The sequence below is a fragment of the Bison bison genome, unplaced genomic scaffold (assembly GCF_000754665.1).
Source record: "Bison bison bison isolate TAMUID 2011002044 unplaced genomic scaffold, Bison_UMD1.0 scf7180017864389, whole genome shotgun sequence".
Classification (NCBI taxonomy): Eukaryota; Metazoa; Chordata; class Mammalia; order Artiodactyla; family Bovidae; genus Bison; species Bison bison.
In genome coordinates, this window is record NW_011494961.1 from 7896169 (window position 1) to 7915646 (window position 19478).

At 37.9% G+C, this 19478-nt stretch overlaps 1 protein-coding gene across 1 annotated transcript in view; it reads left to right on the forward strand.

Moving 5' to 3' along the window:
• The window catches only part of COL25A1 (collagen, type XXV, alpha 1), a 494338-nt gene that overhangs the window by 440965 nt on the left and 33895 nt on the right, over positions 1-19478 (forward strand). The window contains exons 19-23 of the mRNA XM_010858552.1: positions 10885-10947; positions 15175-15243; positions 16212-16256; positions 17826-17870; positions 18833-18910. Of these exons, the coding sequence (XP_010856854.1) occupies positions 10885-10947; positions 15175-15243; positions 16212-16256; positions 17826-17870; positions 18833-18910 (300 nt within the window). The remainder of the gene's footprint in view (positions 1-10884; positions 10948-15174; positions 15244-16211; positions 16257-17825; positions 17871-18832; positions 18911-19478) is intronic.

Sequence of the window (19478 nt, forward strand, 5' to 3'; positions counted from 1 at the left end):
ATGTTACCCTAGTCATTAAGTCATGACAGGCAGTGATCAATAGCCTTGACTTTAAAACCAGACTGCCAGTATGTAGATCCTGGTTCTACCCCTCACCAGTTGTGAAGCTGTGGCGTGATACTGGGCAAGTTACCTAATCTCTGTGTGCTGGGTTTCCTTATAAAATGGAAATTATTATTGTACATAACTCAAGGGGTTGTTGTGAGGATTAAATGAATTAATATATGCGCAGCTCCTAAAATAGTACCAAACATATAGTAAATGAGATATAAATTTTAGCCATTGTTAATTCTTTCTCTTGGAGCAGCTCAGAATATTGGAAACATTGTTTATGCACCTGTTCTATAGAGTCTTACCTCCTGTGGGTCATTTCAACCTAGAGATCATAAGGCCCATTTATACCCTGCAGGTTCATAGATGTGACTGAAAACTCCTCTGTAGTGATGGTTGAATGTTACCTTTAAGAGCAGTAAGATAACCTACTTTCTTACATCACACCATTCATCTTTTCCTCTGACCCAGTACATTCCAAGAACAAAGAATAAAGGAGCACAGCTTTCTGGGCGTAAGACGTGGTGCTGAGTTCTCCTTCCTGACACTGTTCACAGGAAAAGCAAAAGGAAAACCTGACATGTAATAATGAAATACTCTAGGCCCCATTCATAGCGTTGCCTAACCCCAGGCATTTTTTACAGATATGGATTTTCAATGCTGGCTTTTCTCCTTTCAACATTGACTACCAGTTTATCTCATCATATTCAGGAAGTAAATTCAGAAAAAAATGTAGCTGATACAATAAAATGAATGCAGTAGGGAGACCTAATACAGTAAAAATTACAACAAATCAGAAAAACAAACCATTTAGGTGGCAAGGAAATGTTTACAGTGTTTTCCCTCAAAGCTTGATATTTTTGTTCTGGCTTCCACATTAGAAAATTTGACATTCAGATCAAGAACTTGAGGATTGGGAGACAGTAACTAACTCATTATATAAATTCATCCTTGACACTAACTCATATAAGGACTAACTTTTACAGGTGGCAGAAATGTTGCTTTGTCATTCTTAGGATTAAAAGCAGTGCTCACTAACCTATGAAAATTTATCTTCTAAATCCACTGGAGATGAGGTTCCTTCCTCATATATACCAAATCACATTTTAAAAATAAATAAACAAAGTTCTTGGAAATAACATGGGATGTGTAATGAATTCCTAAAAGAAAAGGAAGAAATACTGATTGGAAGGATAACATTGTGTTATTGTTACTTATAATTATTTCCTGCTAGCACAAAGTGTGTCTGAGCAGTTAAGTAGTTTAAGAATTCAATTAGGAAACTCATACAGCCAGAAATCAGAGAGTTTTTCACAGCCATAATGAAACCTCGAATAAATACAAGTATGCTTTCATGATGCAATCCCATGAAGAAAAAAAAAATCAGAAAGTTATGTTTTAAAAAAAAAAAAAAAAAAGTTATGTTTTCTGCTGCTGCTGCTAAGTCGCTTCAGTCGTGTCCGACTCTGTGTGACCCCATACACGGCAGCCAACCAGGCTCCACCGTCCCTGGGATTCTCCAGGCAAGAACACTGGAGTGGGTGCCATTTCCTTCTCCAATGCATGAAACTGAAAGGAGAAAGTGAAGTCGCTCAGTCGTGTCTGACTCTTAGCGACCCCATGGACTGCAGCCCACCAGGCTTCCCCAGTTCCTGGGATTCTCCAGGCAAGACACTGGAGTGGGTTGCCATTTCCTTCTCCAATGCATGAAAGTGAAAAGTGAAAGTGAAGTCACTCAGTCGTGTCTGACTCTTAGCGAGTTTTAAATAAACTTGCTATTGTATTTCATTTTCATCATAGCCACCAAAATGTTTAATTTGTACTCAAATGTGATCCTTCAGGGAAGTAAGTGTTTTGGGGACAGATTCCATTTTCTCATTCTTTTTTCCCCCCTCAATAGTTTTACAAATCAATCATTACCAAAACTGACTGCCTGGAGGTTCTTATTACAACAAATGTTCTTGCTGTTATCCTCAAAAGTAGGTATCATGCTGACTTGAATTCTAATTAGCCCTTAAGCTAGAAGAATATTGTATGGTTAATGCATTCAGTGTCAAGACAAATTAATCAAAATTATTGGTGATGCCTTTAGCACCCAGGCAAATCAGCACATATTTTCCAAACCCTGTTGTACTATTTTTTGGGCAATGAAAATTGGATGTGTTCTGGGTAATAAATATCATGGAAAGCATGACTTGGTTTAAGCTGGTATATTAGGTTAAAAAAATAATATCTTTTATTCCTTAATTGATAATGACATAAAAATAAAACAAATGGTAATAAATGAAAAACCAGAGAATTTTCTATGGGCAAGAACTAATCAGTTAGGACTTTCTGGCCACCATTCCATTTAACAGATGATAGGTTCTAGAAATTTATAGGGAAACAACTGCTAAACCATTTATTTATGAATGAAGCTGTCTCTACATTCTTACCTTGACTAGTAATTTCATCAACATATTTTTTGACTCTTCTCACTTATATGAAGGACACCCTTTTTGTATTTGACCAAAAGAGGTATTAAATGAACTGTCCCAATAGCCATTTGAAGGGTAAAAATACTTTCTTGTACACGTATATATGTACACATGCTGTGCTTAGCCATCAGTCGTGTCTGACTCTTTACGACTCTTTGGACTGCAGCCCACAGGGCTCCTCTGTCCATGGGATTTTCCAGGCAAGAATATTGTAGTAGGTTGCCATGCCCTCCTCCAGAGGATCTTCCCAACACAGGAATCGAACCCGTGTCTCCTGTGTCTCCTACATTGAAAGCAGATTCTTTACCTGCTGACCCTACTTTCTTGCCATGTATTAAATGTGAGTTTGAAGAAAAGTCAGTCAGGATTTTATTATGGCATTCCAGGACTTAATGACTTAATGGTAGATTGTTAGATTTCAGAAAGATCATGTTTTTAAGGGACATGCTTTTTTTACCCTTTTGTAATAAAGCCAGATTTTGTTGCCTTATTAGTTGGTAATGATTTTTGTTTGCTTTGTTTGGGGGTTTTGTGTTTTGTTTTTGAGGGTTTTTTGGCCAGAATACATAGAGCTTAAGCTATCTCAGTAGACTGTCTAAATTTTTTTAAAGTGATGGTGAATGAAAAGTGGCTTCAGTCAAAAATCTTATCTTTGCAACATCTTCTTTTATCTTGCAGAGTGAATAGATCCCACCTTACCATAACTTAATTATCTTTCGGTTTATTTTATTTCTCTGTGTACATACTGCCAATTTATAGAAGAAAACAGAGAGAGGAACTCTTAATATTGACACTAGTCAACAGGGGAAAGTTTTGTTGGGTATGAAGAGAAGATAATTTTTCAAAATTCAGCCCCATATTAGTTACTATGACTTATGCCCATTGAGCTTTATAGTACAAGATCAGTGCTGTGGCTGCTGAAAGGTTTAGCTACAATTAGAAAGCTCAGTGTGAGATCCTTAGGCCCTCCCAATGTGGTCATGTATAAGTACACCTTTGATTTCAGCTATAGCTATTCTTTGTAGATTTGATTCTGCATCTTTAAGTACCCCCACTGTTTAAAGTTCCCATTCAAATTAGCAACCTGTGTTAGATTTTCAGAGAGCTCTGTTTGCTGCTACTGCTGCTCCCAGTTTATTTCTAGACCTACCAATTGTGCTTTATCCTAAATTAATAGCATTTATTCTGCCCAGCCCAAATCCCAGTTTACTTGCCAAAACCACAGTCACCCCATTATTCACCTTTTCTACCAGCTCAACACAGGAAGATGTGTTACCATCTGGGTATTGAGACCTAGTTTTCAAACTAATTGGTGGTGAGCTAATTAATTGATGTTAAGGCGAAACAAAAGACAAAACTCATGAAACAACTAAAGATAAATATCTAAGATAAGACAGGAAAGTTAAACCATTTTTTTTTATTTGAAATTTGATGCTGCATTAATGCCATTTCCAATAGCATGCACAGAGCTGCGATTTCTGTTTCTCTGACAACAGTTTGATCACTGACAGGCATGTGGTTTGGGTAGCAGAATTTGGTGGCCAGCCATTACTTATGTTTTAGCAATTAAAAGGTTGGATTGTATTAAGGGTTCTGATAAATAGTGTTGTATATTTTTTTTTAATTTCCAGGCTTTGGTTAAATCACAGCTCTGTATTTATTTTAAGAGTTAGCCATTACATTGTTTATATTTTTCTGTTTGCCAAGAGGGTAGATCTCATGGGATATTGCCAGAACCAGTGAAGACAAAACAATAAGAAAAACAGTGGATTATCCTGGGTTTAATCGTTATGATCATGGTAGAGGAATAGAACATTTTAGGATGCTTGTTCCTCTCCATTCTTCCCCTCTTCTCTTCCTCCATCTTTCTCCCTGCTAGTTGGTTGCCTTCACTCTTTTGATTCACTTCCAATGAGATCAACAACTCCAATATGAACGGAACTCTGTTTTACTTTGTAATCTTATTCTCAATAATAACAAAAGTAAAAACCTCAAATGTTATCACATTTGAGATAGTGAGTAAATAGGTAGAGAGAATGAAGGAAAATTTCATTTTGAGATATATATGTGTGTGAAAGAAAGTGAAAGTGAAGTCGCTCAGTCGTGTCTAACTCTTTGTGACCCCATGGACTGTAGCCTACCAGGCTCCTCTGTCCATGGGATATTTCCAGGCAATAGTACTGGAGTGGATTGCCATTTCCTTCTCCAGGGGATCTTCCAGACCCAGGGATCGAACCCAGGTCTCCCACATTGTAGACAGATGCTTTACTGCCTGAGCCACCAGGGAAGCACTGTATATGTATGTGTATATACATATATATATGAGTAAAGCAGATTAAAGTGGCTCTGAAGTAATTATGCTCTTAATTTATTCCTATACTATTCATTGATGTCCTGGTGTTCATAACAAACCAACGTTTGATGCCTCTGACTTTCCCGCATTTTCTTAGACATTTTTTGGTTGTCATTTGTTTAAAAAAAGCACTAGCACATCATAAACTGAAAAGATTAATATTGTTTCAGAAAAGGTCACATTTTATTGTTTTCACTTGAATGGTAGAGCTATTTTACTTGCTGTTTCCCTGTATAAATAATGACAGCCAACATCTGCCCTTTGCAAAGGATCACTGCCTCATGTTCTCATGTTATTCCAACAGTGGCCCACTGAAATTATAATTGGGTTTTCTAGTTCAGGTAATTGCCTTGTAGAAAAGTAAAGGGGAAAAAACTCTGGATTTAATTGTTTCTTAATTAAAAGTATGATAGGAGCGTAATTCCATTATGGTGCCAATTTCCTCTATTGCATCTCTCCCACACTTTGTCTATTCAGGCAATCTGTGTGGATAACTTCTAATTTAGCAATATCCTATTTCCTGTTGATTATATGAGATTAGATATGTAAAAACAGCTCTGTGAATCATCATACAGTTCAATAGAAATAGTTACTTCTCCCGCATATTGCCCTGAAAATTTACGAAAACTCATTTTTGTGTAGTCTAATTTACTTCAAAGATGATTTTGCAAAAGCATTTTGTGTTTGAGTCATATTTTAGCTGCTTTCCCCTACCTTCCTTTGACTCAGTCTCCTTCCTTTATCCTGGATAACTAGAATTATGGCTAGAGTAGAATAACCAGTTGCTTATTTTTTTAATCACATCAAAGTATTTATAGAACCATAGGTTGTCATAACCTTTCTGCTAGACATTTTAGGAGATTCTAGGACCTTTAAACTCTATATCAATCCTTGCAAAGAGGCAAGATTTTTTTTTAAGGATTACATTATTTAGGGAAATTTAACAGATATGACCATTTTCTCCTTTTCTTTTCTTACAGGAATAAAATTCATTCTTAGTAAACCTGTCATTTGTCTACCTTACACGTGGTTGGCTTTTCAATCCTAAATGTTCTGGCAGATGGATATTGACTCATAAAATGATTACATAGTCACATGAGAAAATTTAGGGTTACTTCTTGAAAGTAATTGAAGAAGTACTGAATATAACCCCATACAGGTTGTAAAGAATCAAGAAATTAAAAAAAAAAAAGAGTCAAGAAGTCACCATGTGTATTACCAACTCGCTATTGAGATATTGTAATAGTACTACTAATATTAATACTACTACTACTACTAATAATATTGGTAGCTGGCATTTTTGAGCCTATAAGATAAGAGCAACAATAACATTTATCATTCACTTACTTTGTTCTAGAGTTGGTGCTGATTGCTTTGTTCACATTATCTAATAAATCTTGACTAAGCCACCCCCAAATGACACCAGAATCATACATTATTTGGCACCTCAGGATTCCAGCTTGCAAAGTCAGGCTTTAACTCAATTCTGTATGTTTGTACCAACAGTTCTCAAAGATTTAACTTCAAAACCCTTTTACACACCCAAAAATTAAGATTTAAAGAGTTTTTATTTGTTTATACATATTGATGTATCTGTATTAGAAATTAAAATAGAGAAATTTAAACAGGTCATTATATGTTAATTAAATAACATTTTATGAAATATAGCTGAGTTTTACAAAACAAACAAAAAATTAACAGGAATAGCAACATTATTATCGTTTTATGTTGTTTTTTTTTTCAAATCTCTTCAACATCTGACTTAATCAAAGGTAGCTTGATTCTCTTACCTGCTTCGGTTTTCTTTCTGTTGCAATTTGTCTTGGTTGAAGCACAAGAAGGAAAACCAGCCTCATATAGATATGTAATTGGACAAAGGAAGATGATTTTCATGGCCTTTCTATAAAAGTGTGGATGTTCTTTCTTAATACTACCCCAAACTCTACAAGTGGTAGCTTCAACTTAAAGGTTAGGTACAATGTGAAATCTGAAACCATGTCAATGAAACTTTCCAACTCTGTACAATAATAAGGGTAAGTGAATAGGCACTCTGAGACCTCTGGTATAAGCCTAGGAAAGTAAGAAGCAGCCCAACCAGCTTAAGGCCATGAGTAGACATATTTATGCCTTATTTACTTCAATAATTCTTTCAAGCCTGAGACAGGAAAGGGACCAATGATTATTTCCTCCCCATCTTGCCAAGACATAGACTAGATGGACACAATGTCTCTAAACAAATTGAGAGCTCTGGAGTTAAATAATCACAAAACTGTGGTCCTAAAGTTAAGTATGCTATTGTTTCCCTTGAGTAAATTGAAGGAAGAAATGAATGTATTGAGATGGCAGATGCTTTCTTAGAGTGGCAGGAAAAAGTATAACTAATCATACTCAAAGTCTTTAATACTAGTCAGTATTAATAGTGCTAAAGTTGTTAAAAGTCCAGTCCTTTGCTAATTTTATATCTTGAAATAAAAATTTTTACCCTGAACATTCTGCTTGAAGGAAATTTCTATCCATTTTACTCAGGAGAACTTAAATAGATTCTGTTTTTAAAAAGGAAAAAAAAAAAAACAACACTTCAGCCATTGAGATCAAAAGCCTTATTTATTTGTGAATTATGAAATTGCATGCTTTGTCTTTTTATGAACTAAACCCTTGCCTGAATAAGAAAAACATTTTTGCAGCATTTACTCTTTTTTCTTCTCTTTTATTAGTATGCTTTAATGGTGCTTCCATTTGCTTTGCTAGCAGTGAAATCTTTATTTCCACTTGAAGATATGTGAATCTTGTTTACCTTTAAACTTTCTACCTGTTAACTTGCATTATATTTTCATGATATAATGTGGTTGCATTATATTTTCATGATATAATGTGGTTGCATTATATTTTCATAATATTTTCATGACAGAAAGTGGTTACTAATAATATACATGACTTTAATACAGCCTTTTTTCTTGAGGGTGGAGAGGGAAAATTTTTATGCTTGTATATATCATTTTATTGAGAGAAATATCTTACATGTAAATAAATGTTTCTTAACTTTTTTTGCTGTTGTTTCAAATAAGTTAAACTTTTTTTACAAGAAGTAGAATGGTGGTCATTGATTTTTCTGAATATAGTTGATTCTCATTTTAGGCTATTACGAGATCCATCCAAGGCTATTTGTTCAGCTTTTCCTCTCCGCTATGTGTAAGGGTATGGAGACAAGTAGAATACAGTTATAGAAATTTCACAAACAATAAACCTAGAGCATTAGTTCCCCTACATTTTTTTTTCTTAAACCAGTACCCTGAGCATCAGAGCTAGAAATAAATCCATTTGAGTTATTCATCAATGTGATCTTTTTGTTCCCTACCCAATACCAAGGTTTTATATGGCATATATTTTTTAAAAACTCAGTATTTCAAAAATATTTGATGGCATTCTAACATTTCATATAAAACATCTTCTCTGCATCTTTCTGCTCAGCGCTAAAAAAAACAAATGTTGAAATATAGGTACTTTAAAAGAAAATCAAATTTATCAAACAACATTAGCAGAAATAATCCAATGGGGAAAAACAAATAAGCAAACAAATCCCAGGAAATATGGGAACAGAGTCATTATGTTTTTGTTTTGTTTTGCTTGAAAACATCATCACAGATTTCAAGTTAGAATTTTACATTTGAGCTCATGTAGTTAAGAAGAAAATAAAATTTTACAGTTTATATGTGAACACTGGTCTCAGGTGTTCACTGGTACCAAATATATGGTGTTTTTCCAACACTGGTTCTCCAACTCTAATTCTCTGACACCAACTCATGTCCTATTATGACACTCACTGCTCAGAGTTAGCTTCAGATTCCACAGGTTTATGGGTTCAGTCCCACAAGACGGCCCTCACTTCAGACCCCAGTCCAAGTACCACCCCTCCTTACCTGCACTTCCATCTGACTTGGTTACAAATTCCAGGGTGCTCACAGCCACCCACTCCCACCCCTATCCAAGCTTGATAATTCGCTACAATAACTTACAGAACTCAGGGAAATGCATACTTACCATTACAGTGTAGTGCAAAAGGTGAAAGTGAACACTAGCCAAATGAAGAGATACAGAGGGTGAAGTCAGAAGGGTCCTGAGTGCAGGAGCCTGTGACCCTGTGGAGTTGGGGTGCCATCCTGCTAGCACATGGAGATGTTCATCAGCTCAGAGGCTCTCCAGTCCCCATTGCCTAGGTCATCTTACGGAGCCTGTGTTATGTTGGCATGATTGATTAAAGCTTTGCCCACTGCTGAGTTAACTCAGTCGCCAGCCCTCTCCCCTCTGGAGAGATGGTAAGAGGACGGGAAATGTTGAGAGTTCCAACCTTCTTATCACAGCCTGATCCTGAAGCTCTGTAGAGGCCCACCACAGTCACCCCATTAGCAACAGGTATTTTTAAAAGAAGCTTGTTGCGAGTAACAAAAGACGTTCCTATTTACTCTTCAGTTCAGTTCAGTCACTCAGTCGTGTCCGACTCTTTTCGACCCCATGGACTGCTGCATGCCAGGCGTCCCTGTCCATCACCATCTCCCGGAGCTTGCTCAAACTCATGTCCATCAAGTTGGTGATGCCATCCAACCATCTCATTCTCTGTCCGCCTTCTCCTCCTGCCCTCAATCTTTCCCAGCATCAGGGTCTTTTCCAATGAGTCGGTTCTTCGCATCAGGTGGCCAAAGTATTGGAGCTTCAGCTTCAGCATCAGTTCTTCCAATAGATATTCAGGACTGATTTCCTTTAGGATTGACTGATTTGATCTCCTTGCAGTCCAAGGGACTATTACTCTTACTACTCAGGAAATTCCAAAGATTTTAGAAGCTAGGAACAAGACCAAATATATTTTTCTATTATACCACAACTGGGTTTCCTCCAGGTAATAGAGAAGAGATTTTGGAGGTATGGCAAGGAGAGATTTTTTTGCTTTTTATGCTGAACATTCTTGAATCCCTTCCCTAGCCACACCCACTGAATCACTCATGCATTGCTGCCTACCATATAAGCATCCCAAACTGCAGTGACTTATAACTACAGTCAACTCACATTTTGGGAGGAATAAGCATCTGAGTGTAGCTCAGCTGGGTACCTCTAGCTCAGTGTCTCCCAGGAGGATGCAATCCAGCTGTCAGCCAGGGCTGTGATCTCATCTGAAGACTCTAATGGGATGGAGCACCTGCTCCCAAGTTCACACATATGGCCATTGGCCGACCTTGGTCCTCACCTTGGGGACCTGTCTGTAGGGCTACTCACAGCATGGCAGCTTGTTTCCTCCGAAGTGAATTGACTCAATTGAGAGAGGACAAGAAAGAGCCCTCAAGATGGAAGCTACAGTCTTTTAATAACTTAGTCTCAGAAATGATATCCTATTACTTCTTGCATATTCTGCTCATTAGCTATGAGTCAGTAAATCCTGTGCACACTCAAGCAGAGGGGTTTTGCAAGGGAATTGAATACCAGCAAGTGGTATCATTGAGGCCCATCTTACAGGCTGCCTACCACATCCACCCCAACATAATGGACCTGATTTGGTAAATGATAAGAAGCACGAGACAATAGATGAGAAAGAAAATTGTAAAGACATTTATCTGGTCTCTTTGTCACTTTTACTTTTCAGAGCTTCTCCAAAGTTTTGCTCAAAGTGTTGTCACTGGTCAAAACCAATTCTAATTAATTTTATAGTTAGTATCTGGATCTCAGCAAAAGCTGTATACAATCAAAGAAGTAAAATCCCAGTGAAGTGAAAAGTGAAAGTCACTCAGTCTTTGCGACCCCATGGACTATGCAGATTCTCCAGGCCAGAATAGTGGAGTGGATAGCCGTTCCTTTCTCCAGGGGATCTTCCCAACCCAAGGATAGAACGCAGGGATTGAACCCAGGTCTCCCACATTGTAGACGGATTCTTTATCAGCTGACCCACCGGGGACGAACAATAGTTCACATATTTACTGTCAAACATGTGGTGATCTCATCTGTCCATTTTTTTTAAAGGGAGAACCAGGTTTCATTGGTCCTCAGGGAGAACCAGGCTTACCAGGGTTACCAGGAACAAAGGTAAGTGGAGTATTTTCCCCTTCCTTTCCTTCTGAAAAATTTTTGTGGCATATTTTTAGTCCATTTTGCTACTCAGGTGACCAGATAGTCTTGCCTAATAGAGAACTAAATCAGCTTAGCACCCATTCCCAACACTTCTCATAGTAATAGCATATTATTATAATTAGAGTAATAGGAAGTTAATTCCAGAAAGCCTTAGGCAAAGCAACAGGATGGTGGGATACATTCGTTGTTCCAGTTGTCCCCCAGTTGCACCTAAATTGATGTGATGCTGTTAGTCTTCTGGCCGTATGGAAAAGTGAGGCAATTCTGAGAAGGAGAGGTAGAACTCATTAACTCCAGCTCCTCGTTACCCATTTTAAGACATACTTGTAAATCAAACATGATTACACTCCCTAGATTGCAAAGGCAAGTACTGATGTCATATAGATTCCTAGTGCTTCATCCTGAAAGGATCCATCCTGAAAAACGTCTGCAGAAAAATCCTGTAATGAAAACCATCTCATGATCTTCCACTTGGCAACCTGAGAGAGGGCCCTGAAAGCAAAATCTATATGCTGCCATATAAAAAGTTATGTTGCTGTGGATACAGTCAGAGCCATGGTTCCCTTTTTATCTACCCGGAAAGACATAAAAAGGTGCCGTTCTGAGGATGGAACTTTATTCATGACAGACTCATGAATCAAAGAAAGAGCAAAATTAGATCAAACTACATTCTTTTATTTTTAAACCGTAGCAGTCTTTGCCTCAATGTGTATTTCCTTCACCAGAAATAAGCCAGGATGACTTCCAATAGCTCGAGAAATATGTTCCTGGTCTGTTCTGACAGAGGAGTCCTCATTTCCACTGGTCAAGAGAAAATAACTCTAATCCTAGTAAATGGAAACTACGCATGGCCTAAGGGGGACTGAAGCTCGGTCGAATTTACGCAAAATTGCTCTTTTCTCAGCAAGTTCTTTTTCACATAATGAGCTGACAAGCTTATTAACAAAATATGAGGAATGCCTGCTTTAGCCTGAACAGATTTACACACAAAGTGCACTTTCTAGAATCAAGTGAGCTAGATCAGGAGGATAACAGGCATCCTGTGTCCACATCAGAACAGTTGTATGGCTTGCAGCCTCAGAGTCAGGCAGAGAAAGAGGTGGCTTTGTGGATAAGTGCAGAGAAGCGGGAAACCTGCTCAGTGCCAGCGAGGACCAGGCATGAATGTGATTTCTGTTTGTGGCATCTTGTTTGCGAAACAAGGAAAAATAGAAGAAACACAGACAGACCCCTGGAGAGTAGAGTTCATCCCTAAATACCTTTTCTTTTGTTCATTTATTTTAAACTGTTCCATAGTCAAAAAATTCCAGATGTAGAGCTATAAAATCAACATTAATTACTGTCCATGAAGAACCTGGGCTGACTTTACAGATCCCATACTTTTATAACAAATATTACTTTGCACTCCCAAGAAAAGTAAAAACTGTACTGTAACTGCTTTGTAGTTCCACAGAAAGGATGTGAATAAGAAATTCATTTAAGAATATTTTGAAGTTAATTTTTGGCTAAACTGCCTAACATGAAATTGGTATCATAATGGAAAAATCATGATTATTTAAAAATCTCTTTCAGCCAAATACTAGTCTTTTTCCAGTTGTGTAGACAGGATTTGTACCAATAAATTCAGATTTTAAAAAAACTAACACTGCATATTTTATCCCCAACACAATGAAGAGAGAGCATAATGAAGATGTATAATGGTATCTAAAAACCTGTTTTATGTGCTGCTGTATTCTCAGCATCTGTATCAGTGCCTGCAAGAAATCTACATCAGTCTAAAGAAATAGGACTTTATCATGAATAATTTAGAAAACTTTGAATAATATTGTTTATTCATTAACTCAACACATTTTTTCCCAGACATTTTTCTATTGAGAATGGAGACTAAATGCAACAAAAACAGTTTCTACTGAAGCTTACACTGTAATATGTGTGAGAAAGGGATGGAAGGAAAAAAAAATGTAATTCCAGAGAATAATAAGCAATTAATTAGGGGTATTATGTTAATAAGTGATTCTAGGTAAATATATAGAGACTTCACACCTATGATATATATGCTATAGAGAAATGATTTTCTAAGATTTTTGCTTTTCCCTAAAATAAGATTATAGTTACCATTTTAGAATTCATCTGTAAAATATTAAGCAAATAACCAAACATTTATAAATGTGAATTCCATATACCAGTAGAAGCACTTCAGTTTCTAATCCCTGGAAAATCCCTTCTGGAGCATTTTTTCCATCTCCTGCCTCCAGTCAAGTTCCAGCCTCTCCATTCTGCTACTCCCTTTTGATTCATACTGAGAAATTTACTCAGTCTTCCATAATCCTGGCCCTAATCTATCCCACCTCCCCTGCAAAACCACAGAGTCTTCCCAAAGTGGGCATGATACAGATAAAGATCTTGGAATTCAAAACTCTCCATCACCCATAACAAATCCAACCCTACTTTCTTTTCCTTTCCAAGATGAATCTATCCTTTAGTGAGGAGGGTGCCTCCTTCATCCATTAACATGCCATCACCAGAAGTCAAAACTTGTTTGATTATTCAAATTCTACCCATCACACAGGAAGCTGAACTCTCAATTCTGTGTTCAGGGAAAAACAGAACCCTCTTCCTAGAGGGTGATTTGGCAAGATTTTAAAGTGTTTTTATTTTTGACACAGACATTTCCCCACTAGGAATTTATTCTGAGAAAATGACCAGAGATGTGCAAAATATTTACATACCAAAACATCTATGCAAAAATTGAAGATTGAGTACAATCCATTCCAAATTACAGCTCTCCCATGTTAAAGGCTTTGGGAAAATTACTTAATCTTTCTGAGCTTCAGTTTCCTCATCTGTAGACTATGGATACTAACACCTTTCTCATTTGTCTTGAGAACTCAATAGGATAATGCATGTAAAGTGTTGTGTGCACTCCTCAAAAGCACAGTCATAAGCAATAATAATTGTAAAATACACCCTACCCATCCTTCAGGCGGAGAAGGCAATGGCACCCCACTCCAGTACTCTTGCCTGGAAAATCCCATGGACAGAAGAGCCTGGTGGGCTGCGGTCCATGGGGTAGCTCAGAGTCGGACACGACTGAGCGACTTCACTTTCACTTTTCACTTTCATGCATTGGAGAAGGAAATGGCAACCCACTCCAGTATTCTTGCCTGGAGAATCCCAGGGACAGGGGAGCCTGGTGGGCTGCTGTCTATGGGGTCGCACAGAGTCGGACACGACTGAAGCGACTTAGCAGCAGCAGCAGCAGCAGCAGCAGCTGGGTTTCACCCACTCCAGTGTTCTTGCCTGGAGAATCCCTGGGACAGGGGAGCCTGGTGGGCTGCCATCTCAGAGGTCACACAGAGTCGGACACGACTGAAGCGACTTAGCAGCAGCAGCAGCAGCATCCTTCAGGACTTGACCCAGGTCTCAGCAAAAAGTCAGTCCAGACTGTTGAAAACCCTGTGGAGTTTCTTCTTCTCTCACATATGACTTTACATTATTCCTGAACCCTAAACTATTTTGTTCATGTGGATCTTATCTTACTAGAGCACTGGCCCTCGGAGGGCAGTGACCACGATCATCGTTCCCAGATCTATAAATGTAGCAAAACTGTAATACCTGCATGTCTTATACCGTGACGAGGACTTTTTATTTTAAATTATGAAACCAGTACTATAATTTTCTCCATTTTATAGAGGAAACCAAAGCTTTCAGAACTTAACTAATTTTCCCCAAAACACAGACCTGGTAAGTAATAGAGCCAAGATTAAAGTAGAGAATGTCAAATTACAAAACCTGGTGCTTAGTCATTTTGCCATGCTTCTTCCTAGTAGATCTTAAAAAGTCACTGCAGAGTGAAGACTATGCCAGTGCCTGTGGTGAGGCTTAATGATGGCCCTTATCAATTCCCTTTAAAGGTCTTTCTATTTACCAATGTAGGTGTCTGACAGGCATTTACCAAACCATTTCCTCATCTATAAAAATGCGGATGAAAATGCAAACACTGTATAGTTGTTTCAATTATTAAATGAGATAATCCATGTTGAAGTTAATACAATGCTGAGTATGTAGTAAATAAATAGTCACTTTCTACTTTCTTTGGTTTTATTCACTTCACTCATTAATCTACAGGGACCGGTTGGGGGAAGATGGGTCACCATTTACTTATTTTGTGATTTGTGACAGGGTGAACGTGGGGAGGCAGGGCCTCCTGGACGAGGGGATCGAGGGGAGCCCGGAGCCCCTGGACCAAAGGTCAGTTATTCTCACACTGGAAAACAATATTCTCAGTTTGGAAATGTATACCACTTACTTTTAGAACATGCAACTAAAATAAAATTATTCAAGGGGTATTAAAACAGCCCCAAATCACAAATAATTCATTGAAATGCATACCAATTTGTTATTTTCTAAAAGGGGTTTTACAATTCAACTTTTCCAGTTTACTCCGTTCTATTCAGTCAACAAATTTAATAACACATCAAAATGTCAATGGGGAGGGACTGTCACACTAACACATTACCACTCAAGGCATATTAAAACCTACTGAGTCTGGTGATTAGGACTCTGCACTTTCACTGCAGAGGGCACAGGTTCAACCCCTAATCAGGGAACTAAGATCTCACAAGCTGAGCGGCCTGGCCAAAAACAAAAAAAATCCCTGCATTTAAAAATATATATATAAAACAAAAATAAACAAGCAAACAAAAACCTACTGAGGAAAATGTGGATCCAGACCATTAGTTTCCATGGTAACTTGATGGTAAGTAACACCTTGAAAATATGAGAACTAAGGATTTATTTGACTGTTCACTTTATTCCTCTAAGCTTCCTGCAAACTGATATGGTAACACTTTATTTTAATAACCCATCCTAGAGACATGGGAAATGACCTCCTCTTTGATGAAATTTATAAGCAAACACTTTTGAGACTACTGAGAATTATCTGCAGAACTCTTCCCATCCACCAATGGGTGGTCAGACTTTAGAATTATAATGACGTGAAGGTTGGTGAAGAGCCCAGGGAGTGAACTAATGATGTGCTGATAATGCTTATGTTCAGTGTTGTAACAGTTTACATTATAGACAGCCATCTATTAAAGCAGTTAAAATAAAGTGTTTCCATTTTTCTTCATTATTCTGAGTCACTGCTAATTTCTTTTTCCTATTGTTGTCTCCCTCTATTATTTTCTCTTTTCCATCTTTATATTCTTCTATAATAGGGGAAACAAGGTGAATCAGGAACTAGAGGCCCGAAAGGGTCAAAGGTCAGTACCCGGGTAACCATTTTAACATAACATGAGGCCATCAAGAGCTGTGCTTCTCACCTTTTCCACAGGAAAGTCATGTTTTGGATTAGACTCTTTCACACACTGGCATTGCAGTAATTTCACCCTTATGATGATATCCTGGTTTGTTTCATCTTGTTTTTGTGTTCTTGTGCTTCAGACCATTCTTTAAGAGAAAATGTACTTCCTGTTTCATAAATATAGCTTATTTGGAAAAAATTAAGTACTTAGTTTACATTATGTGCAATATAATATTTTTTTTATTTCCTGGCTGTCTTTGTGATAAATGTTCAACTACAGTTTGCTTTTAAGTCAGTTGACTCCCTCCATTGTGTTAAAACTTCACCACCAATGGAAATTCTCTCCTTTATCATGTTCTTATAGAACCTGCAATAATCTGTATACTATTAGCAGAATCATGTTATTTGAGATTCTATTAATGACTAGCATGGGAAATGGGGAAAACAGAAAACAGATATTAGTAACTCTGCATTCAAGCAAATTTAATTATTATGGTCCATGTTACTAGCATACTGTGGATAGAAAAAATCATAATCCTTTTTACTGCTTATCTTCACTGGTCCTTATCCAGTTTATAAGGATATGGAGAAAGATACAGAAAAATGCTTTGAATTCTGTTTAGGAAAAGGGCTCTATAAATTTTAGGCTATTCGAAAGAACTCTCAGTTCTACACAGGTTCAAATCTCTCCTCCAAATTTTCTGTTGAGATTTCCGAGACTTTCTGAAGTATTCTTAGTGATATATTTTGGAGTTTGAGGCGTAGGTGATTCCTAGTGTCTGTCCAGGGAGGGGGGTGAGGTGGCAAAAACACTATAAATGGACATTTAAAGACTTGACTTTACACTGGAAAAAAGAGAGAGAGCCAGGTTTGCCCAGCTCTTGACCTTCAACCTGGCCACCCTGGTCTAACAGGCTGCTGTCCTCTTGAGCACTTCCTAAGTAGAAAAGTTTTCCTTAGATCCTTATCATCAGAGGGAGACCCAGCTGGGGACCTTTCCCTCCTAAATCTCCCAACACTGAGCTCCCCGTTGATCTCTCTTCCTTCCTTGTCCTGATTGTCTACACTTTTTCTTCTTAGAGAACAGACAACCTATTAATTGGTTGGCTCTTTTCCCCCTTGCACCAAATCTCTTCATATAAAGGCAAGAACATGGCTCAATCTGAGAGAGAAAAGCCTAACTTTGGGTGTCATAGAAGCCACTTGCTTTGCCTTTGAAGATCCCTAATAAACAAGTTACTGTATGTGTTGTCGTTTCAAGATACTCTGTCATCTGAAGGGGGAAATTTAATTCACTTCAAGGGGCATCTTAGAGAAGCGTTTGCCATGTTAGGAGTTATTGTATTTCAAGTTGCTATTTTACATTTCAAAAGTTCATATTAAAGGTGCCACTGAATGATAGTAAATACTTGGATTTAAATCCTTGGATTAAATACTTGGATATCAAATCCTTGGATTTGAGATATTTGGGGACTCTTGGCCTCACTACTAACTAACTAGGTTCTTTTTCTCTTTTTACCGGGGAAAGGGCGATCGTGGAGACAAGGGGGACTCTGGAGCCCTGGGACCAAGGGTGAGTGTGTCTCGTCTACAGCTTTGGCCTCCAATGAGCCTAGATTTGAAGTATGTGTCTATGTGGCTTTTTACAAGGCACTTGGATTAATCATACCCAATAATAGCACAGGAGGTAGACCACTGTGATTATTCCTGCTACCGCTCCCTTTCTTCCTATTTTTTAGTGTAGTCACTGGGAGCACCGAGTCTGTAAATTTGGACACATAAGATAGGCTCCACAAGAAGAAGTGAAGAACTCTGCTTTCCCTCTGCTAAATGAGCAGTCGCAGACCCACAGCCGTCTAACAGTAGAACTTTCCACTTTTCAATTAACTCAATTGTAAAGAAAGAAATAGTCTAAATTTTCAGAACCTTTTTAAAACACAGAGAATTAGGACGTAACTAATGGAAATTCAGTGGCAGAGCTACTGAGTAGGGTAGACGTCTTAAAAATATTTGTTCCCTCCATATATATATATATATTCAAATATATATGTGCATGCATATTTATTCCCTGTTTGATTCAGTTTTAATGGAGTTCTATTCCTGTTGGAAAAGCAAGCATTTCCTGTAGTATAATGTTCTATCTTCTTAAAGAATGAGGAAGCAGTCTTTGTGGTGTGGATGTGGAGAAAGATGTCAGGGGTTGCTTTAATAAATATGGATAAAGCCAGCAAGATTTTGTCAGTCAAATCAGATTAGCCTACAAATAATAATTTTCAGGGAGCAGTTTTTGATATTGAATCTTTTTTCTTTTTTATCTGAATTAATATCTTTAACATACCACAGGCAGGAAGTTGGAAGTAGTTTGCCTGCTTTGAAATAAGGACAAACTTTGAACATGGTTTATTTATTTTAACATGTATTTGGGCCTCAATCGAGAATTGATGGTCAGAGAGAGCGTGCGTGTTGCTATTTCTGTTTCTGCCACAGTCCCTTCTCCATCCTAGCCTAATGTTCTCTTGGTTTATTTTTTCATAGGGTCCACCTGGTCAAAAGGGAGATCCAGGAGCCACCGAGATCATAGACTACAATGGCAACCTCCACGAAGCCTTGCAGGCAAGTGACTGCTCCCCATCCTGACACAGACAGGGACACTGCTGAGACCTGGAATGTGTGGAAATATCACCTTCCACCCACCTCAGCTCTCAGAGGGCTTTACCTCTCAAAGCACACCTTTTCCCTCATCTTTTGAACCCAGCTTCTTCTCCCTGTGTTTTTCAATCCTTCCTTTTATTTTCCTTCTTCCTCCAGATATATTTAGCTTTATCTGGTTTAACGTATATTGGTTTTGCAAATCTTCGTCTCCTTTCTTGAAAAGTGAACTTAGCAAAACCATTAAGAGCCCTGTGGCTCTGGAGTTGGAGCTGCCTGGGTTCAGATCTCTTGCTTACTAAGTGCATGAGCTAGAGCAAGTTATTTAGTTCTCTGTGAAATGAGGACAATAATAGCATCTGCCTCAAAACATAAATAGGGCTGTTATGAGAAGTACATGGCTAAATACTTGGAAACGTGCCTGGCACATGAGTCCTCTATCGTGGCTTCTTAATACTGCTACTGTTCAATTCTTTTTCTTCCATCAAGTAAAAATACATAGAGGGTAGTCAAGAGGGTTACTCTTCTGATT